Source organism: Siniperca chuatsi, linkage group LG13 (genome assembly GCF_020085105.1).
Source record: "Siniperca chuatsi isolate FFG_IHB_CAS linkage group LG13, ASM2008510v1, whole genome shotgun sequence".
NCBI lineage: Eukaryota > Metazoa > Chordata > Actinopteri > Centrarchiformes > Sinipercidae > Siniperca > Siniperca chuatsi.
In genome coordinates this window covers 1,482,280-1,509,950 of record NC_058054.1, presented here as the reverse complement: position 1 = coordinate 1,509,950, position 27,671 = coordinate 1,482,280, and the positions used below count along the sequence as shown (strand labels likewise).

The 27,671-nt window shown below is 43.7% G+C and overlaps 2 protein-coding genes and 1 pseudogene across 2 annotated transcripts; all 3 read left to right on the top strand.

Moving 5' to 3' along the window:
• Positions 1-733: 733 nt before the first annotated feature.
• Positions 734-2,733, top strand: LOC122886959 (tripartite motif-containing protein 16-like). Its single transcript, XM_044219734.1, has one exon. It carries the CDS (start codon positions 801-803, stop codon positions 2,481-2,483), a length of 1,683 nt encoding a protein of 560 aa, XP_044075669.1. The 5' UTR covers positions 734-800; the 3' UTR covers positions 2,484-2,733.
• A 12,334-nt stretch (positions 2,734-15,067) lies between these two features.
• Positions 15,068-17,576, top strand: LOC122886962 (tripartite motif-containing protein 16-like). The gene has a single exon (XM_044219737.1). It carries the CDS (start codon positions 15,191-15,193, stop codon positions 16,856-16,858), a length of 1,668 nt encoding a protein of 555 aa, XP_044075672.1. The 5' UTR covers positions 15,068-15,190; the 3' UTR covers positions 16,859-17,576.
• A 7,289-nt stretch (positions 17,577-24,865) lies between these two features.
• Positions 24,866-26,527, top strand: LOC122886852 (annotated as a pseudogene).
• Positions 26,528-27,671: the final 1,144 nt, after the last annotated feature.

The following is a 27,671-nucleotide window of genomic DNA, read 5'->3' as shown; positions in this document are numbered from 1 at the left end:
GATCTCTGTTGATTAGCTGTGAAAAGACTAAAGATATTCATCAAATGCAAACAAACAAAAGTCCATCAACTCTACAGATTCATCAATTCATATGAATCAACAAATGCAACTGCAGAAGCAGCTGATCTGGTTCAGTCGTGTCCTTCTGGATTCACAGCTGCAACAAATAACTTGTTTGATGATATTTGTTTAAACCCATCTGAAGCTTGAAATGCTGGTTTGGCTCCGGATGATCTTCTGAAGTTCAACAGTTTTGTCACAAATGCTTCAAAGCCGATCATTAAATACGTGAGAAAATGATTATACAGCAGTTTAAGTATTTTCTGACAGTTTCCTTTGATTATTGTCAGTCAGCTGGTTTTTAACCAGTAAAAGAAAACTGAGCAGAATTTGAGGAAGAGTTGGAGAAACATGGAGCCATCACCAAAGCCTGAGGAGAAGAAGGATTTTACAGCTAAAAACTGAAATGTTTTCAAACGGGGAGCAGGTTTTAACCGAGGCTTCAGTGGAAATGAGGAAACAACGTTCAGATTCACAGCGCTGCTCCTCTTCCTGGGATGAGTCAGAGCTTGATAACCCCTCCCTCTTCTTCCTGCTCTCAAACACAGCGAGCTCCACTCTGCCCACATATTTGCTTGTTCCCTCCCCTTCAGATCTACAGATTGAAGATGGGTGTAGCCAACATGTGGTGAAGTGCAGGAGCTGACAGGCCCCATTCACATGCTGTTTGGATCAGAGCTCAAACTCCTTTCAGTTCTCAGAAAGTGAAACTCAGACAGCCGTTGCCACTGAGAGGTGAAATGGCGGAGAAAGGAGTTCAGCTGGACTGGGAAACCTTCTCTTGTTCGATCTGTCTGGATCTACTGAAGGATCCGGTGGCTATTCCCTGTGGACACAGCTACTGCATGAATTGTATTAAAAGCTTCTGGGATGAAGAGGATGAGAAGAACATCCACAGCTGCCCTCAGTGCAGGCAGACCTTTATACCGAGGCCTGTCCTGCTGAAAAACACCATGTTAGCAGCTTTAGTGGAGGAACTGAAGAAGACTGGACTCCAAGCTGCTCCTGCTGATCACTGCTATGCTGGACCTGAAGATGTGGCCTGTGAATTCTGCACTGGGAGAAAACTGAAAGCCCTCAAGTCCTGCCTGGTCTGTCTGGCCTCTTACTGTGACAAACACCTCCAGCCTCATTACGAATCACCTGCCTTTAAGAAACACGAGCTGGTGGACCCCTCCAAGAAGCTCCAGGAGAACATCTGCTCTCGTCATGATGAGGTGATGAAGATGTTCTGCCGTACTGACCAGCAGTGTATTTGTTATCTCTGCTCTGTGGATGAACATAAAGGCCACGACACAGTCTCAGCTGCAGCAGAAAGGACTGAGAGGCAGAGAGAGCTCGAGGTGAGTCGACAAAACATCCAGCAGAGAATCCAGGACAGACAGGAAGATGTGAAGCTGCTTCAGCAGGAGGTGGAGGCGATCAATCGCTTTGCTGATAAAGCAGTGGAGGACAGTGAGAAGATCTTCACTGAGCTGATCCGTCTCATGGAGAAAAGAAGCTCTGATGTGAAGCAGCAGGTCAGATCCCAGCAGGAAACTGAAGTGAGTCGAGCCAAAGAGCTTCAGGAGAAGATGGAGCAGGAGATCACTGAGCTGAAGAGGAAAGACGCTGAGCTGGAGCAGCTCTCACGCACAGAGGATCACAACCAGTTTCTACACAGCTACCCGTCACTGTCACGACTCAGGGAGTCTACAGACTCATCCAGCATCGATATCCGTCCTCTGAGCTACTTTGAGGATGTGACAGCGGCTGTGTCAGAGGTCAGAGATAAACTACAGGACGTTCTGAGTGAGAAATGGACAAACATCTCACTGACAGGGACTGAAGTGGATGTTTTACTGTCACAACCAGAGCCCAAGACCAGAGCTGGAGTCTTAAAATATTCACGTGAAATCACACTGGATCAAAACACAGCTCACACAAAGATGTTATTATCTGAAGGGAACAGAAAAGCAACATTAATGAGAGATCAGTCTTATTCCAGTCACCCAGACAGATTCACTGGATGGTGGCAGGTCCTGAGTAGAGAGAGTCTGACTGGACGTTGTTACTGGGAGGTGGAGTGGAGAGGGGGAGGAGGAGGGGGAGGAGTTTCTGTTGCAGTCGCATACAAGAATATCAGCAGAGCCGGGAGCTCGACGGAATGTGCATTTGGACGAAATGACAAATCTTGGGCGTTATATTGTGACAACAACAGTTATAACTTTTGGTACAACAATGTCCAAACTCCCGTCTCAGGTCCTCGGTCCTCCAGAGTAGGAGTGTACCTGGATCACAGGGCAGGTATTCTGTCCTTCTACAGCATCTCTGAAACCATGACTCTCCTCCACAGAGTCCAGACCACATTCACTCAGCCTCTCTATGCTGGACTTTGTCCTTTCTATTTTGGAGCCACTGCTGAGTTCTGTAAACTGAAATAGTCAGAAGTCATTTAAGGGACAGTGGGTTAAATTCTGAGTTTTAACTCTTAAACTTATTTTGTAATGATCATAATAAACAAACAGATCATTGATTATCTTCTTCTACACAGCTGAGATTCTGGTCAAACACAGTGATTGTGTGGATGAAGTGAATCTGTACATGAAATCACTGAACAAGAGTCACTGAACAGACTTTACTGATGGGATGTGTGAACGAACTGAAGGTTTACATGATGAATAAACAAACGTGAACAAAGTGTTTTCTTCTTGTCTTCAATCCAGGGTCTCATTCAAAGCTGATGGAGAAAATGTGACACTAATATGAGTCGAACTGAGGCAGTTTCCCTCCTGAAACACCACAAAGTGCAGTGTTCATGTTTAGAGCAGAAGAGCGTTTGTCAGTCGGTCTCTGTGCTTTCAGCTTTCCTCACTGAAACAGCTTCGTCACAGAGAAATGAGCAGAGTTTCCTATCACTTGTTGCTTTTTACAGCCAACATTTTGTTTGTGCACTTAGTCAGTAAAGAGGATTTATTACACAGACTTAAAAAAGTGGAAAAATAGTCGGAATACATTTGGTGGAGTTTGGGTGTGAAGAAGTTTAGTGGCGTCCTGACACACACGAGACAACAGATGGACTTGAGGTCATTTCATTGATTTTCATGGAGATGAAACTTCAGAACGAGGCTGTCGTGTTGGTTCAGTGTTCGGCTCTGTCGCCTCACAGCCGGACGATCCTGGGTTGGAAAGTCTGAATCCAGCAGGCAGGTGTCTCTGTGCTGCTTGTACACTTTAATGTCTCAGTGGTCCCTGAAGGCAACAGTCTGACATCTGCCTGTTGATTCTGTCACAAAATAAAATGTTGTCTTATAAATCAGCTGTGAAAACTTCCACTGCTACTACCATTACTACAACAGCTGTACTACTGCAGATAATCTTTATTACAGTAATAATGAGAAATATTATGTGTCTGCCAGGTTTTATGTCTAAGTGTAGACCAAGTGGGGAGTAAAACGAAAGAACATCGTACAAATAAATACAATGAAGCTCAGTATGAAACATGCAGTTTGAAGGATTTAATTTGCTGCAGTTTCCCAGCATGCTCTCTGTTGTGTCTGCTGTTTAAGTTGTGTTTGACCGGTCTCTGGTCTGCGTGCTGGTCTGCAGGACTGGAGGATCGACGTGGACCAGATGCATCAACACAGAGATGGGATCAAGTCCCCTCTCAAAGAGGCCATGGTGCGTTCACTGACCTGGTTCAATAATAACAGCAGTGATGGTGTTTAACTGCTGTCTGTGTGTGTGTCTGGCTCCTCCTGCTGTTTCTTATTTTAATGACAGAGGACAGTCTACACTGAATAACTTCTGCTCACTTTTTAATATTTACCTTCACTACAATGAGCCTCTGCTGTGTGAAACCTTCGTTACAACATACAGAACTGACATGGCAACATACTGCAGTACTGCTTCTTGTGAAACACCATCAGTACACTGCATCGAGTATTAATGTTTTCATTGCACACGTGCTCTGCATGAACTCCCTGCATTAAGCCTGTTTTTGCGTCGTTCCTGTGAGAATCGACATTTTATTGAGCTGCATTCTTTTGGTTAAAACGACAAATACAGCTGAAGTTGAGCTTGAATGGAAGGTAACTGACAGCGAGGAAGAAAAACAGAATGAACGACTCTGATGCAACAGACAGTACGAGCTGTGAGAAGTGATGAAAAGAAATAACGCAGGTGAGACAGTGAATGTGCACAGTCGCTTCGTTTGCCTTCACCCTGATCTTTTGGGGGAAACAGCTGATGTTCCAGCACCACACCTGTCAGCCTGCACCTGATACCATGCAGCTGCCATCATTAGAGTCTTCTGTTGAACTTCATTTGCTCAGTTTGAGAAGATTTGAGTTCCTCTGCAGCTCAAGTGTTTATCGATTTGCAGTGGTGGAATGTAACTAAGTACATTTACTCAAGTACAAATTTGCGGTATTTGTACTTCTACTTCGCTACATTTCAGAGGGAAATATTGTACTTTTTACTTCACTGCAATTATCTGACAGCTTTAGTTAAAAGTTACTTTACAAATTAAGATTTTTTCACACGAAACATACGAAACTGTACGAAAAGTACAGCTGAAACAATTCAACAGTTAATTAATTGACAACTATTTTGATGGTTGAAGTAATTTTTCATGTAAAAACATTTCCTGGTTCCAGCTTCTCAGATGTGAAGATTTGCTGCTTTTCGTTTGAATGTACATTTCTTCCACCTGACCATGGACGTACATTATTTTCTTGCACCAAATCCTAGACTGTATAAAAGAAGTGGAAGTAGTCACAGTGACGTCACACATTGGTTTGTGGACTAACGTTTTGAAGCCACGAGTTTGGCATTTTGGCAGTCAGCATTTTGTTTTTTTGTAACCAGTGACAGGAAGTAACCATATTTGGAAGAGGGGCTGGAGCTGGGGAGTATAACAAACACCAAGTTTTTAGCTAACGCTAGCGCTAGCCTGGTTGGCAAGGTGAATCCGTAATTCACGTTAACTGTGATATTAATTGGGATGCTAATTTTGGCTAGCAAAAAAAAGGCTTAAAACAAAATGTACTCACCACAAAAAAAGAACAGCCGACTCCTAGAGTGTCTTTTAGTACAAGTGAACGCTGAGCAAGACATTTTTAGGCAACCAAAGTGTTACAAGCAACTTTCATGAACTGAAAAAACTGTGAAAGGGTCAAAGTTCTTAGACGAAAACACCAACAGCACCAGGGCTGGACTGGGAATGAAAAATGGCCTTTTTGACTGGGCTGGGAAACACCCCAACCCCCAATTGGACAATACAGCAGTTTATTTTTTATAGGTTTGGTTCCTTCATTAAATCCTTGTGAGAGAAATGGTCTAAATCGGTGAGTAGTCTCTAATTTGTTAATGCTAAGTAGCCTACTAACTTGTCAATAATCATAACCATTCATGCATAACAACGAGTTCAACAGTGGCGTCTGGCCAATAGAGGGCGCTAGGGTGCCGCCCTCCTTGAGCCACAAAAAACCCATTACTACTAGTACTAATAAGAATAAAAAAAGGTTTCAGTCGTAGTCGTCTGGACGCTGTTTTCAGAATCAAGACGTTTCGGCTCCCATCCGGAAGTCATTCTCAATTGTGAAAAAATGGGACGGGAACTCAGAAATTTAAGCTACTGCGTTACATAAGCCCCGCCCTCAGGAAGGAATCTGCCTGAGTATCTGTTAATAGCTAGTTTCACCTGAAACTGACCTAATAGTTTCCATGATGGCCCAGTAATCAGTAATCAGGCCTATTGTTTTCTGGCTGCACCTCCCTCATCGCTGTTAAGTACCTGATTAGCATGTGATTGGCGTGACCAAGGTGCTAATACACTGTGGTAAACTTTGGGCAGATTGAATCTCAGACCACCATTTCTGTTCAAAGAGGGGTTCTCTTTTTTCACAAAAATGGCTTCCTTGACACCCCGTTCAAACCAACTCTTCTCTCTACTTAGAATCTTCACCTTGCTGTCTTCAAATGTGTGGTTTGTAGCTTTTAGATGCAAATGCACGGCGCTCTGTAATCCTGAGTTAGCGTGTCATCTGTGCTGATAAAGTCTTTTGTGAAGTGTTTGGTCTCACCTATGTACCGTTCTTTGCAGTTTCCCTCACTGCACTGAATGGAGTAGACTACATTGCTCTGTTTCTGTGTGGGTAACTTGTCCTTAGGGTGAACGAGTTTCTGTCTTAAAGTGTTGCCTGGTTTAAAGAAAACAGGAACATCGTGCTGTCTAAAGATCCTTTGTAGTTTTTCAGACAGTCCAGATACATAAGGAATGGAGACCACGTTCCTTCTCGGTTCTGTTACACTTTTGTCCTGTTTTTTGGCTCTTTTAACTTTGTTGATAGCCCAAGTAGGATAACCACAGGCTGAGAGTGCCTTCTGGACATGCCTTTCCTCTTTCTTCTTACCCTCTGAGCCGGTGGGCACTTCTTGGGCTCTATGTTGTAATGTCCGGATTACACCCAGCTTGTGCTGTAAAGGATGGTGTGATTCAAAGAGCAAGTATTGATCCGTATGTGTTGGTTTCCTGTACACTTCTATCTGGAGCTTTCCGTCCTCTCCTCTGAGTGTAGAACAATCAAGGCCAAGAGGTTCTCTTTGGCGTCCTCACGCGTGAACTTGATGTTGGGGTCCACAGTATTGATATGCTCTGAAAACGCTTCCAAGTCTTGTTTCTTGATTTTCACAAAGGTGTCATCCACGTAGCGGTACCAATGACTTGGTGGTGTGCCCGGGAACGAGGATAATGCCTTCTTCTCAAACTGTTCCATGTACAGGTTGGCCACAATGGGAGAGACCGGAGAGCCCGTGGCACAGCCGTGAATCTGTCTGTATAAGTGTCCCCGGAATTGGAAGTAGGTTGTGTTGAGACAGATGTCTAATAGTTTGCATATGTGTTCAGGTGTAAGCTTGGTCCTTTGCTGCAAGGTGGAACCCTCCTACAGTCTTCTCCTCACCGCTGTCACTGCTTCTGAGGTCGGGATGCAAGTGAACAAGGACACAACATCATAAGAAACCATAACGTCATCTGGGTCCAACTGAAGATGTTTCACTTTATCCACAAATTTCAGTGTGTTTTCCACATGATGTACTGTGTTCCCCACCAGCGGAGCCAAGATTGTAGTCAAATGTTTGGCTATGTTGTATGTGATGGAATCTGTGCTGCACACGATGGGTCTGAGTGGAACATTCTCTTTGTGAATTTTGGGAAGGCCATAGATGCAAGGAATGGCTTCCCCAGGGTATAGTCTGTAGTACAGAGGCCTGTCTATCACCTCCTCCTTCTCAAGCTTCTGTAGACAGTCTATAACCTTCTTGTAGCCATTGGTTGGATCTCTTTTAAGAGATCCAATTTACTTAGCGACCACTAAGTTACTCCTCCAAGACCCAAGCCTAACTCGGTAAAATCTCTCCTCCAGTATCCACATGAGAGGAGAACTTTGGCGGAGAAACGACAGGTGAAAGAGCTGGGCTCAGATCAACCTGACCTCGCAGTCAGACAGCAAGTTAGCGAGAAAGGGGAGCAGCGTGTGCGAGGCTTCTCTCGTAGCTGGTACACCAGAAAGGCCTGGCTAGCTGGATGCGGTCCTACTCACGCCTTATTTTGCTTCCCGCGCATGCTTTTTAAAACAACGTGGACAGATCCAGCATGGACAGGTACGGGAGTGAGAGATATGAAGCACCTGTCTGAGAAAGTAAGGAAACATGAGAACACCAGGGTACTCATGATAATTCCGCCAAGCTAACGTTAACGTTAGCCATATTAGGCAGAGTGAACGTCGCTACGCAGCTGGACGGCGGCCACAGGATCGCGGTGAGGAAACACAATGAGGAGGTGGATAAAAACAGGCACATTTTATCCAAACTAATCGGTTGTGTGAAGTTTTGTGGAGCTTTTGAGTCTGCCTTGCGTGGGCATGACGAGACTGACTCCTCGGACAACCCTGGCATTTTCAGGGGACTGGTGGATTTTGTTGCCTCCTAGACAGTGTGCTGGAGCAGCACCTAACAGCTAACTTACTGTTTTAAAGGCAGTCAAAGATAGTACAAACCGAGCTGTTGGACGCGTGCTGTCAGTGCTGAAGGATTACATTCTGGAGGAAGTAAAGAGCGCTGATTATATCGCCATTCAAGCAGAAGAGACGACTGACATTTCCACCCACTGCCAGCTGGTGCTTGTGCTGAGCTACATCAATGTTAACAGTAACAACCGACAGCGGTTTTTCAAGTTCATTACCAACCGCCGACACCATCGCTACAGCGCTTCAAATGGACAGTGAATAACCAGATATCAAGCAAATGTAGTCAAACTCAAACTCTGACTGCAGTGTACATTTGTTCATGTTCAGCCCCAGTGTGTGTTTTTGTGCGATGTGCATGGTTGACATTTTAAAACAAATCTCAAATTATTCCATGTGTGAGACGTCAATTTATATTTACATATATTTAAGATTGTTCATGTTGTTATTTTGGGTATTTCCTTCTGTTAACTGTTTTGTTTTGGTTATCAGGGACCCCACAATTTATTTTGAGTATAATTTAATTTAATTTACTTGTGAGAGAGTCTTGAAGCGGAAGTTTGCTGGAGTTTACCATCTCTACACCTCAGAGCACCTGACCCCCATGCTTATAGCAACTTAACGCCACTAACTGCACTTCATGTTTACTTCTCCTGATCTTCACCTCCCTGTTGGTTTCCCCAACAAAACAAGGTCCATAGGGGCATCTCAAGAAACAAACATTTTCTATTACATGTTTTATATTATACTGAATTCGCCTGTGTGGGTGACCAAGGTATGATGCACTGATGTATGTCACGGACTAACAGGCAGGGAACACCGAGATGGAAGGGAATGTCTTTATTCAGACGACAGCCAGCAGTGGAGAGTGTGGAGATAGGTAGAGTGGATCTGGGGAAGTCACCGGAGGGAAGCCACAGGAGACTGGAGAGACAAAGGAGGAATGGAGAAACACTGGAACGATTAGAAAAAAAAAACCACCGTAGTTACCGGGTATAAGGAGTCCTAAACACAAACGAGATCGGACACTGAGTGTGGAGAGTGCAGTGGTTTTATCCTGGGTGTGATTGGGGCTGATTGAGTGCAGGAGTGTAATTAGGAGCAGGTGTGGGTGATTACGGGCTGGTGAGGACATGACAGGCTGTGACAATGTGTTTCTCAAGGCATTACTTACTGCTTTATTTTATGTTGCATATTAAATAATTATTAAATATTTAACTGCAAAGAAAGAATTCATTTTTGATAGACTAACTTTTTTGCATTAACTCATTCTGGGATGTTTGCTGAAATTGATTGGATGTGGCACAGCCCTACCTAGAAAATTTTCTACCAGCCACCACTAGAGTTCAACCTGTCAAAAGTGATATTGATGAGCGCATCGACATTATGTTTCAACCAAAGTCACCTGATATAGCTAAATAGCCAGCTAGCCAAACCCAAACCCTGCTTATCTTATCCCTGTTGTCTTCTGTCTTACGGCTTCAGCTGCAGAACCTTGACTAACAGCTGAACTGGGCTCACTGGGCTCACTGGGCTGCTCTCTCTGCTGCCTTCGGACTCACTCGGGTGAGATGATTGACAGGTAACGGCGCCAAATGAATAATTTGTTATTTTAAAACATTTGGCTGCATCAGCCTCAAGGGACTTCAACCTCTTCTCTCTCAGCTTTTCAGCTCCACCTTTACATTTTCTCTCTTTGCATTTGTCCGTCTTGCTCCACTCCTAGATATCCATGTGATGTCACCCCATAGCAGAGATGGGAAAGGGGCGGGGCCCAGGTAAAGTTAGAATCAACTGGACCAAAAGTAATTGGCTGGGAGAGAGAGGCTGACCGATGTAATACCCCTGAACTGTCCTGGGCCAGTCAGCCACACTGGTGCGTAATCAAAGTGGGTTGACTCAGTTTTGGAGCCAGCCTCAAGTGGCCATTCGAGGAACTGCAGGTTTTGGCACTTTAGTGTTGGCCTTATTTTTCAGCCCTGGAGGTTGCTGCTTGCACCAAATGCAGAACTGCAATGCATTGTGGGTGAGATACACGTCTGGATTGACCCTCGCTCAGCCCTCCGAGGGTCGATCTCACCAAGTTCACTTAGGTTTTTCAGACAAATTTAACGACACTTGTCATGGCGACGGGGATTCCCCCTGAGGGCAAGTCAGCGTTGGGAAGGTTAAACGACTAATGAAACACAGCGTTGTGGTTATCTGCCAGAAGCTGTTATAAATTGACTTTTTGTCCAGTTTTAAGCCACATTTTTTACGATACACTTCATTTTTAACTATATACTTTAACCAGATGAAGAATTTTAGGCATCACAGAAACAGGCTGAGCAAACTTTAGTGGCACCCGGCTCGCTCTGATTTTGAATGTGAACCTGCTTTATTCTGTGGTTTTGCCGGTTTGTCAGTCTCTGATTGGAAGTTCACCGGAGGCCACGCCCCACCAGCACACACACCCACACACACATACAGACAAACAGGGGAACCAACAGGGGACACTAGGAATGGTACAGCTGTACCCTGACACACTTAAGTAAAAGTATATAAGTATTATCAGCTAACAGTAAAAGTCCTCACTGTGCAGTAAAATGCTCCTGTCAGTGTTTTATTATATCTGATGTTTCTGGATTCATATTCCTGCTGCATTCATGTGTGTGTTGCAATTTACTGCTGCAGATGTTTCAGGCTGAGCTCATTTTAACTGCTTTATATACTGTTGGGTAGTTTAATCTAAAGCAATGCATCATGGTCTATAAGATCATCACGTGTTTGTAGCACCGCTGTCCTGTGAGAACCACGTATCTCTAAAAAGTCTTCCTGAGCTCAGAGAAACAGCCTGTTTTCAGCTCTGTGACGATGCGTTTTCCAGCTGATCCGAGGGGGGGTTAAAGAGTTTATTCAGCTTCAGGAGGAGGAGAGTTTTCTCAGCACATAAAGGAAACTCTTCATCCTTCAGCTCATCACAAACATCTGGAGATACATGGTTTTCACTGGACAGGAAGGGGATGAAAAACTGTGATCTGAAACGTAACTGAAGCCATCAGACAAATGTAGCGCAGTAAAAAGCTGTAGTGGTACTGATTCGTTTGCCAATTTTAATGTTGAAATCTGGAACATTAGTCCAACGCTCCCGGTAATACATCCTTGGATACTCCCTGACCCGACTGTAGATCTCACATTACTCTGCAAAAAAAACAAAGATGAGGAGCTTATTTTACATCCATATATATATAGTAACTATATATATATATATATATAGTTTATATATATATATATATATATATATAGTTTATATATATATATATATATATATATATATATATATATATATATATATATATATATATATATATATATATATATATATATGACATCAGATGACATCAAGCTATACGCTGCGAGCGGGACATCGACTCACTGATCCACACCACCAGGATCTACAGCTCTGACATTGGGATGTCATTCGGGCTTGAGAAGTGCAGTCGAATGGTGACAAAGAGAGGGAAGGTAGTCCACACAGAAGGGGTCTCACTCCCAGAAGGAACAATAGCAGACATTGAGGATGGCTATAAGTACCTTGGAATACCACAGGCAAATGGCAACCTCAAAGAGGCAACAAGGAAGACGGCAACGGCCAAATACCTCCAACGAGTAAGGCAAGTCCTGAGAAGTCAGCTCAATGGCAAGAACAAGGCCCAGGCAATAAACAGCTACGCCCTGCCAGTGATCAGATACCCTGCAGGAATAATAAGGTGGCCAAAGGAAGAGATACAGACCACAGACGTTAAGACGCGAAAGCTCCTCACCATGCATGGAGGGTTCCATCCCAAATCCAGCACCCTGAGACTGTACGCTAGCCGTAAGGAAGGTGGCCGTGGACTAGTGAGTGTGAGAGCCACTATCCAGGATGAAACATCCAAGATCCACAAGTACATCCAAGATAAGGCCCCAACGGATGACGTGCTCAGGGAATGTCTCAGGCAATGGGGAACAGAGTGGCTGATATCAAGATGCCCAAGCGGGCTGGATTGAAGGAGACAATCCAGCACATAACATAACATAATGGCAACATCAGGAAAAAGGAACATGAGAAACTAGAGAAGTACCAAGGGCTCAGAGAAGAGCTGGAGAAGGCCTGGAAGGTGAAGGCAACAGTGGTGCCCGTGGTCATCGGAGCACTCGGGGCAGTGACCCCCAAACTGGAGGAGTGGCTACAGCAGATCCCTGGAAGACCCCCAGACATCTCGGTCCAGAAGAGTGCAGTACTGGGAACAGCAAAGATACTGCGCAGAACCCTCAAGCTCCCAGGCCTCTGGTAGAGGACCCGAGCTCGAAGGATGAGACCACCCGTGGAGGGTGAAGGACAAAGTTTATATATATATATATGGATGTAAAATAAGCTCCTCATCTTTGTTTTTTTTTGCAGAGTAATGTGAGATCTACAGTCGGGTCAGGGAGTATCCAAGGATGTATTACTGGGAGCGTTGGACTAATGTTTATTTCACTTCTGCTTTCTGCTCAATTGTCCATCCAAAACGTTTTGTTTCTCTCCTTTTCCCAACAGGGTTTAAGTGCATCTAACGTTGGATGATCTTCATTATGTCCTTTTAAATTAACCCAGTAGTTTAAAGATAGCTGTATTCTCCTTAATTCCAGTGGCATTTCTCCCATTTCCACTTGTATTGCTGATGTTGGGGTTGTTCTGATGGCACCTGAACATAACGTTAGCTTTTGCTAGCAGTGTTGAATTAACATCTGGAGATACGTGGTTTTAACTGGACAGGAAGGGGATGAAGAACTGTAATCTGTAAACTAACGAAAGCTGTCAGACAAAGTAAATGTACTTGTACGCAATAAATGTAATGGTACAATCTGTGATGGATGCAAAGACAACAGGAAAACAGGCAGAAATGTTCAGCTATGATCTGATGAGGAACACACACACATGATTATTCAGTTATACTGTTAATATGAATATAGTTGCAGGTTATATGTAGTCAGGAGTGTTTGGGCCTTTAGTTTATTACATTTATTTGTCAGGGACCGGGTACAAAAAACATTCATCTCACACGAGGAGAAGAGACGTGTTGTAGCAGATTTAGCTGCTAGCTCATTTCCATCTGCCGTCCCTGGGCAGGTAGACACAAACACTAATACAACTAACGCAGTTACTACACATACAAGTTCAAAATTACAATAAGATCTACATTCATCATAGATCCAAACATACATATAGATTTCTATTTCGACTCCCACAGGGATAGAGAGTGCCACAGTGAGCGACTCAGCTTTTACAACAAGTGAAATATTTGAACTCCAGCAACAGGTGGAAAATGTGCCGCCTATATCAGGTCCAGTCATGAAATCAGGAAATTAATATATGATTCTTTACATTTGGTTACAAGTATTTCCATGTTGTTTCATCAGAATGTGAGAACCTGCAGCCTCAAATCTCACATTCCCAAATACCATTTACAACCTGAGAGCTGATGGGAATAATATTTGTAAAGTGGAAACTCTTCTCTCCCATCTTTCCCATGTGACCCGAATACAATATCAGTGTTACAGGGTGTGACATAGTGTGATATCACACATATTTAAATGTCTCTTTACTGATGTCGCTCGAAGCTGCCAAAGGCTCAGTGAAGTTTTTACATGTCTTCCTGCAGTGAACATCACAGCAGGTTAACAGCTGAAATGTGAAAACTGACGGAAAACACAAGAGGGCGCCTTCATCCTGCTAACCAGGGATGTAGAGGAGGTTAAAGCTCCTCATCTCACTTTGCCTACAGTTTTAGTTCAGAGCGTGTTTTTAGGCTGATAAAACCCTTTACAGTAAAAGTGCACTGTGTCATGCATCGTGGTAAATGGTGTCAAAGTGTGAGTCTTGGATTTTAAACTCATTGGTTTACGCAGAAAATAACAAAGGTGATAAAATGGCACCTTGTGATGCAGCTGAGTTTCGAGTCCTCATCTCTGACTCCTCAACTTTTACACACATTCTAGGATTGCATCATTTCAAATAAAAAAGCTGAAATTATTGCCTTTATTAGAGGTCGTTTAGCTTCTGATTCTCACTGACTGCAGCTTTTACTTTAGTTGGCCCTCCTTTATTTCCAAATCAGCCATGTTTTACAAAAGTCTTCTGGTTTCTTTCAGACTCATCTGACTTCCTGCTTCCATCTGCTGAAGTTCAGGTCGACCACAGTGTGTCTGAGGAAGATTTGGTTTCAGGGTGATACTTTAATATCAGCACTTTTCTTTACAACTATCAGTAAAGCTTTAATCGTTTTAAGGTAATGATGAAAGTAAAAAGTTTGAGTGTGTTCTCTGTTGATTAGCTGTGAAAGGACTAAAGATATTCATCAAATGCAAACAAACCAAAGTCCATCAACTCTACAGATTCATCAATTCATATGAATCAACAAATGAACTGCAGAAGCAGCTGATCTGGTTCAGTCGTGTCCTTCTGGATTCACAGCTGCAACAAATAACTTGTTTGATGATATTTGTTTAAACCCATCTGAAGCTTAAAATGCTGGTTTGGCTCCGGATGATCTTCTGAAATTCAACTGTTTTGTCACAAATGCTTCAAAGCCGATCATTAAATACGTGAGAAAATGATTATACAGCAGTTTAAGTATTTTCTGACAGTTTACTTTGATTATTGTCATTCAGCTGGTTTTTAACCAGTAAAAGAAAACTGAGCAGAATTTGAGGAAGAGTTGGAGAAACATGGAGCCATCACCGAAGCCTGAGGAGAAGAAGGATTTTACAGCTAAAAACTGAAATGTTTTCAAACGGGGAGCAGGTTTTAACCGAGGCTTCAGAGGAAACAAAGTTCAGATTCACAGCGCTGCTCCTCTTCCTGGAATGAGTCAGCGCTTGATGACCCCTCCTTCTTCTCCCTGCTCTCAAACACAGCAAGCTCCACTCGGCCCACATATTTGCTTGTTCCCTCCCCTTCAGAACTACAGTTTGAAGATGGGTGTAGCCAACATGTGGTGAAGTGCAGGAGCTGACAGACTCCATTCACTGCACAAACACATGCTGTTTGGATCAGAGCTCAAACTCCTTTCAGTTCTCAGAAAGTGAAACTCAGACAGTCGTTGCCACTGAGAGGTGAAATGGCGCAGAAAGGAGTTCAGCTGGACCGGGAAACCTTCTCTTGTTCGATCTGTCTGGATCTACTGAAGGATCCGGTGGCTATTCCCTGTGGACACAGCTACTGCATGAACTGTATTAAAAGCTTCTGGGATGAAGAGGATGAGAAGAACATCCACAGCTGCCCACAGTGCAGGCAGACCTTCACACCGAGGCCTGTCCTGCTGAAAAACACCATGTTAGCAGCTTTAGTGGAGGAACTGAAGAAGACCGGACTCCAAGCTGCTCCTGCTGATCAGTGCTATGCTGGACCTGAAGATGTGGCCTGTGATTTCTGCACTGGGAGAAAACTGAAAGCCCTCAAGTCCTGTCTGGTCTGTCTGGCCTCTTACTGTGACAAACACCTCCAGCCTCATTACGAATCACCTGCCTTTAAGAAACACAAGCTGGTGGACCCCTCCAAGAAGCTCCAGGAGAACATCTGCTCTCGTCATGATGAGGTGATGAAGATGTTCTGCCGTACTGACCAGCAGTGTATCTGTTATCTCTGCTCTGTGGATGAACATAAAGACCACGTCACTGTCTCAGCTGCAGCAGAAAGGACTGAGAGGCAGAGAGAGCTCGAGGTGAGTCGACAAAACATCCAGCAGAGAATCCAGGACAGACAGAAAGATGTGAAGCTGCTTCAGCAGGAGGTGGAGGCGATCAATCGCTCAGCTGATAAAGCAGTGAGGGACAGTGAGAAGATCTTCACTGAGCTGATCCGTCTCATGGAGAAAAGAAGCTCTGATGTGAAGCAGCAGGTCAGATCCCAGCAGGAAACGGAAGTGAGTCGAGCCAAAGAGCTTCAGGAGAAGCTGGAGCAGGAGATCACTGAGCTGAAGAGGAAAGACGCTGAGCTGGAGCAGCTCTCACGCACAGAGGATCACAACCAGTTTCTACACAGCTACCCATCACTGTCACGACTCAGGGAGTCTACAGACTCATCCAGCATCGATATCCGTCCTCTGAGCTACTTTGAGGATGTGACAGCGGCTGTGTCAGAGGTCAGAGATAAACTACAGGACGTTCTGAGTGAGAAATGGACAAACATCTCACTGACGGTGACTGAAGTGGATGTTTTACTGTCACAAGCAGAGCCCAAGACCAGAGCTGGAGTATTAAGATATTCATGTGAAATCACACTGGATCCAAACACAGCTCACACACTTCTATTATTATCTGAAGGGAAGAGAAAAGCAACAATGGGAGAAGTTCAGTCTTATTCTAGTCACCCAGACAGATTCACTAGATGTTTTCAGGTCCTGAGTAGAGAGAGTCTGAATGGACGTTGTTACTGGGAGGTGGAGTGGAGAGGGGGAGTTTATGTAGCAGTCACATACAAGAATATCAGCAGAGCAGGGAGCTCGACTGAATGTGGATTTGGACGAAATGACAAATCTTGGGCGTTATATTGTGACGACAACATTTATAACTTTTGGTACAACAATGTCCAAACTCCCGTCTCAGGTCCTCGGTCCTCCAGAGTAGGAGTGTACCTGGATCACAGGGCAGGTATTCTGTCCTTCTACAGCATCTCTGAAACCATGACTCTCCTCCACAGAGTCCAGACCACATTCACTCAGCCTCTCTATGCTGGACTTAGGTTTTTCTATTCTGGAGTCACTGCTGAGTTCTGTAAACTGAAATAGTCAGAAGTCATTTAAGGGACAGTGGGTTAAATTCTGTGTTTTAACTCTTAAACTTATTTTGTCTTCATGTTTGCTGCTGAGCGCTGATTGTTGTGGCATTTCTTCACTGCACAGAGATCAGCTGTCAATCAAACATTATGGGTGGTCCTGTGACACCTTCTCATTAGCGGTTCTGTAATTGTTTGAGTTTCTTTAGGTGGCGCTCCTTCCTGTCTGTTTAGCCATGGAGGCTGTCACTGCTCAGGATGACTTTGGCTGAGCTGAACTGACATTTCTCTGCATGAAGATGGAAACTTCTCTGTGCTCTAAATGTTGGCTGAATATTTGTATTGATGTGTTTGTCTGTTGTTGTTTCTCTTCCACTGCATGGGTCTAAAGAGAGAAAGCACCAGACCTTCCTTTATCGGAGATATTTTGTTTTCATCTATTTGTAAAGAAATCTATAATTACATTTACATTAATTTGTTTGGCAGACCAGATGTTATTGATCAAAGCGACGTACAAACTATGAGGTATCATAAACCTGTAATTATCATAATCAAACAGATCATTGATTATCTTCTTCTACGCAGCTGAGATTCTGGTCAAACAAAGTGATTGTGTGGATGAAGTGAATCTGTACATGAAATCACTGAACAAGAGTCACTGAACTGACTTTACTGATGGGATGTGTGAACGAACTGAAGGTTTACATGATGAATAAACAAACGTGAACAAAGTGTTTTCTTCTTGTCTTCATTCCAGGGTCTCATTAAAAGCTGATGGAGAAAATGTGACACTAATATGAGTCGAACTGAGGCAGTTTCCCTCCTGAAACACCACAAAGTGCAGTGTTCATGTTTAGAGCAGAAGAGCGTTTGTCAGTTGGTCTCTGTGCTTTCAGCTTTCCTCACTGAAACAGCTTCATCACAGAGAAATGAGCAGAGTTTCCTATCACTTGTTGCTTTTTACAGCCAACATTGTGTTTGTGCACTTAGTCAGTAAAGAGGATTTATTACACAGAGTTAAAAAAGTGGAAAAATAGTCCGAATTCATTTGGTGGAGTTTGGGTGTGAAGAAGTTTAGTGGCGTCCTGACACACACGAGACAACAGATGGACTTGAGGTCATTTCATTGATTTTCATGGAGATGAAACTTCAGAACGAGGCCGTTGTGTTGGTTCAGTGTTCGGCTCTGTCGCCTCACAGCCGGACGATCCTGGGTTGGAAAGTCTGAATCCAGCAGGCAGGTGTCTCTGTGCTGCTTGTACACTTTAATGTCTCAGTGGTCCCTGAAGGCAACAGGCTGACGTCTGTCTGTTGATTCTGTCACAAAATAAAATGTTGTCTTATAAATCAGCTGTGAAAACGTCCACTTCTTCTACCATTACTACAACGACTGTATTACTGCAGATAATTATTATTACAGTAATAATGAGAAATATTATGTGGTTTTAAGTCTAAGTGTCGACCAAATGGGCAGTAAAACGAAAGAACATCGTACAAATAAATACAATGAAGCTCAGTATGAAACATGCAGTTTGAAGGATTTAAGTTGCTGTAGTTTCCCAGCATGCTCTCTGTTGTGTTGCTGCTGTTTAAGTTGTGTTTGACCGGTCTCTGGTCTGCAGGACTGGAGGATCCACGTGGACCAGATCAACACAGAGACGGGATCAAGTCCTCGCTCAAAGAGGCCATGGTGCGTTCACTGACCTGGTTCAATAATAACAGCAGTGATGGTGTTTAACTGCTGTCTGAGTGTGTGTCTGGCTCCTCCTGCTGTTTCTTATTTTAATGACAGAGGACAGTCTACACTGAATAACTTCTGCTCACTTTTTAATATTTACCTTCACTACAATCAGCCTCTGCTGTGTGAAACCTTCGTTACAACATACAGAACTGACATGGCAACATACTGCAGTACTGCTTCTTGTGAAACACCATCAGTACACTCAGCGAGTATTAATGTTTTCATTGCACACGTGCTCTGCATGAACTCCCTGCATTAAGCCTGTTTTTGCGTCGTTCCTGTGAGAATCGACATTTTATTGAGCTGCATTCTTTTGGTTAAAACGACAAATACAGCTGAAGTTGAGCTTGAATGGAAGGTAACTGACAGCGAGGAAGAAAAACAGAATGAACGACTCTGATGCAACAGACAGTACGAGCTGTGAGAAGTGATGAAAAGAAACAACGCAGGTCAGACAGTGAATGTGAGCAGTCGCCTTTTTTTTTCACCCTGATCTTTTGGGGAAAACAGCTAATGTTCCAGCACCACACCTGTCAGCCTGCACCTGATAGCATGCAGCTGCCATCATTAGAGTCTTCTGTTGAACTTCATTTGCTCAGTTTGAGAAGATTTGAGTTCCTCTGCAGCTCAAGTGTTTATCGATTTGCAGTGGTGGAATGTAACTAAGTACATTTACTCAAGTACAAATTTGCGGTATTTGTACTTCTACTTCGCTACATTTCAGAGGGAAATATTGTACTTTTTACTTCACTGCAATTATCTGACAGCTTTAGTTAAAAGTTACTTTACAAATTAAGATTTTTTCACACGAAACATACGAAACTGTACGAAAAGTACAGCTGAAACAATTCAACAGTTAATTAATTGACAACTATTTTGATGGTTGAAGTAATTTTTCATGTAAAAACATTTCCTGGTTCCAGCTTCTCAGATGTGAAGATTTGCTGCTTTTCGTTTGAATGTACATTTCTTCCACCAGACCATGGACGTACAGTATTTTCTTGCTCCAAATCCTAGACTGTATAAAAGAAGTGGAAGTAGTCACAGTGACGTCACCCTTTGGTTTGTGGACTAACGTTTTGAAGCCACGAGTTTGGCATTTTGGCAGTCGGCATTTTGTTTTTTTTAACTAGTGACAGGAAGTGACCATATTTGGAAGAGGGGCTGGAGCTGGGGAGCATAACAAACAAGTTTTCAGCTAACGCTAGCACTAGCCTGGTTGGCAAGGTGAATCCGTAATTCACGTTAACTGTGATATTAATTAGGATGCTAATTTTGACTAGCGAAAAAAAGGCTAAAACAAAATGTACTCACCGGGAAAAATGAACAGCCGACTCCTAGAGTGTCTTTTAGTACAAGTGAACGCTGAGCAAGACATTTTTAGGCGACCAAAGTGTTACAAGTAATTTTCATGAACTGAAAACACTATGAAAGGGTCAAAGACGAAAACACCAACAGCACCAGGGCTGGACTGGGAAATGAAAAATGGCCTTTTTGACTCAGACTGGGCCAGGAAACACCCCCACCGACACAACCCAAGCCACACTTAAACAAGATTACTGAACAATATTTATAACAATAACTTTAGTAAAATGTAATAGTATAATGTTAGTAGTATAGTATTAATATATTAATAATAATATGTTAGTATATTCATATAATTTCATATAATAATAGACTATAGCCTAGGCCTACTATATACCACTAGTATAATATTAATTCCACTTAGACAACACAGCAGTTTAATTTTTATAGGTTTGGTTCCTTCATTAAATTCTTGTGAGAGAAATGGTCTAAATCGGTGAGTAGTCTCTAAGTTATTAATGCTAAGTAGCCTACTAACTTGTCAATAATCATAACCATTCATGCATAACAGTGAGTTCAACAGTGGTGGCTGGCCAATAGAGGGCGGTGGTTAGCTCCTGCCTGGTGCAAGCCCTGATTTTGGGTACTGATTGGATTTGTTTTGACAGGTTAGTGAGGCACTATGCGGGGGTGCGTTCACAACCGTCAGGGACATGGGACGTATGTGCTGTGCTCAGCGGTGACATGAGGTCGTCCAACGCTGCAGATGGGGAGGGGGAACTGCCGGCGCCTCCACAAGAGATGCTCTGTGACGAGCATGGCACAGGCACTGTTTCAGGTCATCTCCCGAGTTGGGATCACGAAAGAGATCATGACTAACCAGGACACCTCATTCAAGTCACGCACACTGAGAGAACTTTACGGATTATTGCGCATCAAGTCAATTCGGACCAGTGTATACCACCCTCAGACCGACGGGCTCATCGAGCACCTGAACAAAACTTTGAAGTCCATGATCCGTAAATTTGTACACGAGGACGAGCGCAATTGGGATAGGTGGCTATATCCTCTGTTGTTTGCAGTGCGGGAGGTACCCCAGGCCTCCACGGGATTTTCTCCCTTTGAGCTGCTATTTGGCAGAAAACCACGGGGGGTTCTGGACCTGGTTAGAGAAAACTGGGAGGAGGGTCCGAGCCCCAGTAAAAACTAAGTTCAGCACGTCCTGGACCTGAGAGCAAAACTCCACACGTTAGGGCAGTTGTCCCGGGAGAATTTGCTCCAGGCTCAGGAATACAACATCAACAACACCTGTATGACAGAGGGGCTAGATTGAGACAGTTCACGCCGGGAGAGAAAGTGCTTGTATTACTCGCTTCTTCCAGCTCCAAATTACTTGCCAGGTGGCTAGGATCCGTTGTGGTCACGCGGCCAGTGGGCGACGTGGACTATGAGGTTGTGCGGTCAGACAGGGGAGGGGCAACACAGATTTACCATCTGAACCTCCTGAAGTCATGTAGAGAGGCGGAGCCTGTTGCTTTGGTGACGACGGTGAGTGAGAGAGATGAGTTGGGGACAGAGGTTTCAAAATCGGCCAGGTCTGCCTCGCTTCCCGTTAACAACCATCTCACGCCGTCCCAGAGAACAGACGTGGCAGAGTTGCAGCGGCAGTTTGCCGATGTGTTCCCCCCCCACCGCCAGGTCGCACAAACCTCATAGAGCATCACATTGAAACTCACCTGGGAGTTCACGGCCCTACCGGTTGCCTGAACACAAATGGAAAACGGTTCAGGAAGAAGGCCATGCTGGAGGTCGGGGTGATGGTGTAGCCCCATCGTCCTTGTAAGCAAGAAGGATGGGACCATACGGTTCTGTGTGGACCACCGCAAGGTAAATGATGTGTTTCACTGTTTGATGCCTATCCGATGCCCCTGAGGTGGGCAAGTGGCTCAGGTGAGCAGCACCAGGGAGAAGTAATTGTCACACCTGAAACCGATTGACTAATCATCCTCTCCCCAAATACTCAGTAGCATGCTGGACCTGGAGAGGAAAAAACTGACACACACAGCGAGCAGGGGCGTCAGCCGACAGAGCGGCTGGTCTCCTGGTGAGAGGAGCACGGAGAAGGAAGCCGCTGAACCAGCGCCGGAGCTGGGCAGCAAAAGAGGTGCAGCCGGGTGAAGTGGCTTGGTTTATGACGAGACATTGTGTGTATTACAAATAAATAAAGAACGTTACCTGTAAGCATCCGAGTGTGTTTCCAGAGCCAGGGGACTCATGGTTGCTCATACACGCTACAGATACACTTTTTTTATCTTGGTCATTTTAAACTATATATTTTAACCAAATGAAGAATTTTAGTTATCGGACGTCTGGATCTTCAGTTATCAGAGAAACAAGCTGAGCAAACTTTAGTGGCACCCGGCTCGCAGCATGTGTCCGCCAAACAGCGTCGCAAACTGATTTTTAACGTGAAACTGCTTTATTCAGTGGTTTTAAAGAGTTTATTCAGATTCAGAAGGAGGAGAGTTTTCTCAGCACATAAAGGAAACACTTCATCGTTCAGTTCATCACAAACATCTGGAGATACGTGGTTTTCACTGGACAGGAAGGGGATGAAACACTGTGATCTGTGAAGTAACTAAAGCTGTCAGACAAACATAGTGCAGTAAAAAGTACAATATATGCCTCTGAGAAGTAGGGAGTAGAAGTATGAAGTTATACTTATTAAAGTACAAGTACCTTGAATTTGTACTTAAGCACAGTACTTGAGTAAATGTACTTGTACGCATTAAATGTAATGGTACAATCTGTGATGGATGCAAAGACAACAGGAAAACAGGCAGAAATGTTCAGCTATGATCTGATGAGGAACACACACATGATTATTCAGTTATACTGTTAATATGAATATAGTTGCAGGTTATATGTAGTCAGGAGTGTTTGGGCCTTTAGTTTATTACATTTATTTGTCAGGGACCAGGTACAAAAAACATTCATCTCACACGAGGAGAAGAGACGTGTTGTAGCAGATTTAGCTGCTAGCTCATTTCCATCTGCCGTCCCTGGGCAGGTAGACACAAACACTAATACAACTAACGCAGTTACTACAAATACAAGTTCAAAATTACAATAAGATCTAAATTCATCATAGATCCAAACATACATACAGATTTCTATTTCGACTCCCACAGGGATAGAGAGTGCCACAGTGAGTGACTCAGCTTTTACAACAAGTGAAATATTTTAACTCCAGCAACAGATGGAAAATGTGCCGCCTTTATCAGGTCCAGTCATGAAATCAGGAAATGAATATATGATTCTTTACATTTGGTTACAAGTATTTCCATGTTGTTTCATCAGAATGTGAGAACCTGCAGCCTCAAATCTCACATTCCCAAATACCATTTACAACCTGAGAGCTGATGGGAATAATATTTGTAAAGTGGAAACTCTTCTCTACCATCTTTCCCACGGGACCTGAATGCAGCATCAGTGTTACAGGGTGTGACATAGTGTGATATCACACATATTGAAATGTCTCTTTACTGATGTCGCTTGAAGCTGCCAAAGGCTCAGTGAAGTTTTTACACGTCTTCCTGCAGTGAACATCACAGCAGGTTAACAGCTGAAATGTGAAAACTGACGCACAACACAAGAGGGCGCCTTCATCCTGCTAACCAGGGATGTAGAGGAGGTTAAAGCTCCTCAACTCACTTTGCCTACAGTTTTAGTTCAGAGCGTGTTTTTAGGCTGATAAAACCCTTTACAGTAAAAGTGCACTGTGTCATGCATCGTGGTAAATGGTGTCAAAGTGTGAGTCTTGGATTTTAAACTCATTGGTTTACACAGAAAATAACAAAGGTGATAAAATGGCACCTTGTGATGCACCTGAGTTTCGAGTCCTCGTCTCTGACTCCTCACCTTTTACTCACATTCTAGGATTGCATCATTTCAAATAAAAAAGCTGAAATTATTGCCTTTATTAGAGGTCGTTTGGCTTCTGATTCTCACTGACTGCAGCTTTTACTTTAGTTGGCCCTCCTTTATTTCCACTTCAAATCAGCCATGTTTTACAAAAGTCTTCTGGTTTCTTTTGGACTCATCTGACTTCCTGCTTCCACCTGCTGAAGTTCAGGTCGACCACGGTGTGTCTGAGGAAGATTTGATTTCAGGGTGATACTTTAATATCAACACTTTTCTTTACAACTATCAGTAAAGCTTTAATCGTTTTAAGGTAATGATGAAAGTAAAAAGTTGGAGTGTGATCTCTGTTGATTAGCTGTGAAAAGACTAAAGATATTCATCAAATGCAAACAAACAAAAGTCCATCAACTCTACAGATTCATCAATTCATATGAATCAACAAATGAACTGCAGAAGCAGCTGATCTGGTTCAGTCGTGTCCTTCTGGATTCACAGCTGCAACAAATAACTTGTTTGATGATATTTGTTTAACCCATCTGAAGCTTGAAATGCTGGTTTGGCTCCGGATGATCTTCTGAAATTCAACTGTTTTGTCACAAATGCTTCAAAGCCGATCATTAAATACGTGAGAAAATGATTATACAGCAGTTTAAGTATTTTCTGACAGTTTCCTTTGATTATTGTCAGTCAGCTGGTTTTTAACCAGTAAAAGAAAACTGAGCAGAATTTGAGGAAGAGTTGGAGAAACATGGAGCCATCACCGAAGCCTGAGGAGAAGAAGGATTTTACAGCTAAAAACTGAAATGTTTTCAAACGGGGAGCAGGTTTTAACCGAGGCTTCAGTGGAAATGAGGAAACAAAGTTCAGATTCACAGCGCTGCTCCTCTTCCTGGAATGAGTCAAAGCTTGATGACCCCTCCCTCTTCTTCCTGCTCCAAACACAGCGAGCTCCACTCTGCCCACATATTTGCTTGTTCCCTCCCCTTCAGATCTACAGTTTGAAGATGGGTGTAGCCAACATGTGGTGAAGAGCAGGAGCTGACAGGCCCCATTCACTGCACAAACACATGCTGTTTAGATCAGAGCTCAAACTCCTTTCAGTTCTCAGAAAGTGAAACTCAGACAGTCGTTGCCACTGAGAGGTGAAATGGCGCAGAAAGGAGTTCAGCTGGACCGGGAAACCTTCTCTTGTTCGATCTGTCTGGATCTACTGAAGGATCCGGTGGCTATTCCCTGTGGACACAGCTACTGCATGAACTGTATTAAAACCCATCTGGGATGAAGAGGATCAGAAGAACATCCACAGCTGCCCTCAGTGCAGGCAGACCTTTATACCGAGGCCTGTCCTGCTGAAAAACACCATGTTAGCAGCTTTAGTGGAGGAACTGAAGAAGACCGGACTCCAAGCTGCTCCTGCTGATCACTGCTATGCTGGACCTGAAGATGTGGCCTGTGATGTCTGCACTGGGAGAAAACTGAAAGCCCTCAAGTCCTGCCTGGTCTGTCTGGCCTCTTACTGTGACAAACACCTCCAGCCTCATTATGAATCACCTGCCTTTAAGAAACACAAGCTGGTGGACCCCTCCAAGAAGCTCCAGGAGAACATCTGCTCTCGTCATGATGAGGTGATGAAGATGTTCTGCCGCACTGACCAGCAGTGTATCTGTTATCTCTGCTCTGTGGATGAACATAAAGGCCACGACACAGTCTCAGCTGCAGCAGAAAGGACTGAGAGGCAGAGAGAGCTCGAGGTGAGTCGACAAAACATCCAGCAGAGAATCCAGGACAGACAGGAAGATGTGAAGCTGCTTCAGCAGGAGGTGGAGGCGATCAATCGCTCTGCTGATAAAGCAGTGGAGGACAGTGAGAAGATCTTCACTGAGCTGATCCGTCTCATGGAGAAAAGAAGCTCTGATGTGAAGCAGCAGGTCAGATCCCAGCAGGAAACTGAAGTGAGTCGAGCCAAAGAGCTTCAGGAGAAGCTGGAGCAGGAGATCACTGAGCTGAAGAGGAAAGACGCTGAGCTGGAGCAGCTCTCACGCACAGAGGATCACACCCAGTTTCTACACAGCTACCCGTCACTGTCACGACTCAGGGAGTCTACAGACTCATCCAGCATCGATATCCGTCCTCTGAGCTACTTTGAGGATGTGACAGCGGCTGTGTCAGAGGTCAGAGATAAACTACAGGACGTTCTGAGTGAGAAATGGACAAACATCTCACTGACGGTGACTGAAGTGGATGTTTTACTGCCACAAGCAGAGCCCAAGACCAGAGCTGGATTCTTAAAATATTCACATGAAATCACACTGGATCCAAACACAGCAAACACACATCTGTTATTATCTGAAGGGAACAGAAAGGCAACATTAATGGGAGAAGCTCAGTCTTATTCTAGTCACCCAGACAGATTCACTGGATGTTTGCAGGTCCTGAGTAGAGAGAGTCTGACTGGACGTTGTTACTGGGAGGTGGAGTGGAGAGGGGAGGGAGAGGGGAAGAGTTTCTGTAGCAGTCGCATACAAGAATATCAGCAGAGCAGGGAGCTGGGAGGAATGTGAATTTGGACGAAATGACAAATCTTGGGCGTTATATTGTGACAACAACAGTTATAACTTTTGGTACAACAATGTCCAAACTCCCGTCTCAGGTCCTCGGTCCTCCAGAGTAGGAGTGTACCTGGATCACAGGGCAGGTATTCTGTCCTTCTACAGCATCTCTGAAACCATGACTCTCCTCCACAGAGTCCAGACCACATTCACTCAGCCTCTCTATGCTGGACTTTTGCTTTTATTTTCTGGAACCACTGCTGGTTCATTTTTCTGGAGTCACTGCTGTAAACTCAAATAGTCAGAAGTCATTTAAGGGACAGTGGGTTAAATTCTGTGTTTTAACTCTTAAACTTATTTTGTCTTCCTGTTTGCTGCTGAGCGCTGATTGTTGTGGCATTTCTTCACTGCACAGAGATCAGCTGTCAATCAAACATTATGGGTGGTCCTGTGACACCTTCTCATTAGCGGTTCTGTAAATGTTTGAGTTTCTTTAGGTGGCGCTCCTTCCTGTCTGTTTAGCCATGGAGGCTGTCACTGCTCAGGATGACTTTGGCTGAGCTGAACTGACATTTCTCTGCATGAAGATGGAAACTTCTCTGTGCTCTAAATGTTGGTTGAATATTTGTATTGATGTGTTTGTCTGTTGTTGTTTCTCTTCCACTGCATGGGTCTAAAGAGAGAAAGCACCGGACCTTCCTTTATCAGAGATATTTTGTTTTCATTCATTTGTAAAGAAATCTATAATTACATTTACATTTGTTTGTTTGGCAGACCAGATGTTGTCGATCAAAGCGATGTACAAACTATGAGGTATTATAAACCTGGAATGATCATAATCAACAAGCAGATCATTGATTATCTTCTTCTACACAGCTGAGATTCTGGTCAAACAGAGTGATTGTGTGGATGAAGTGAATCTGTACATGAAATCACTGAACAAGAGTCACTGAACAGACTTTACTGATGGGATGTGTGAACGAACTGAAGGTTTACATGATGAATAAACAAACGTGAACAAAGTGTTTTCTTCTTGTCTTCATTCCAGGGTCTCATACAAAGCTGATGGAGAAAATGTTATGAGAGTATAACTGAGGCAGTTTTCCTCCTGAAACACCACAAAGTGCAGTGTTCATGTTTAGAGCAGAAGAGCGTTTGTCAGTCGGTCTCTGTCCTTTCAACTTTCCTCACTGAAACAGCCGTCACAGAGAAATGAGCAGAGTTTTCTATCACTTGTTGCTTTTTACAGCCAACATTTTGTTTGTGCACTTAGTCAGTAAAGAGGATTTATTACACAGACTTAAAAA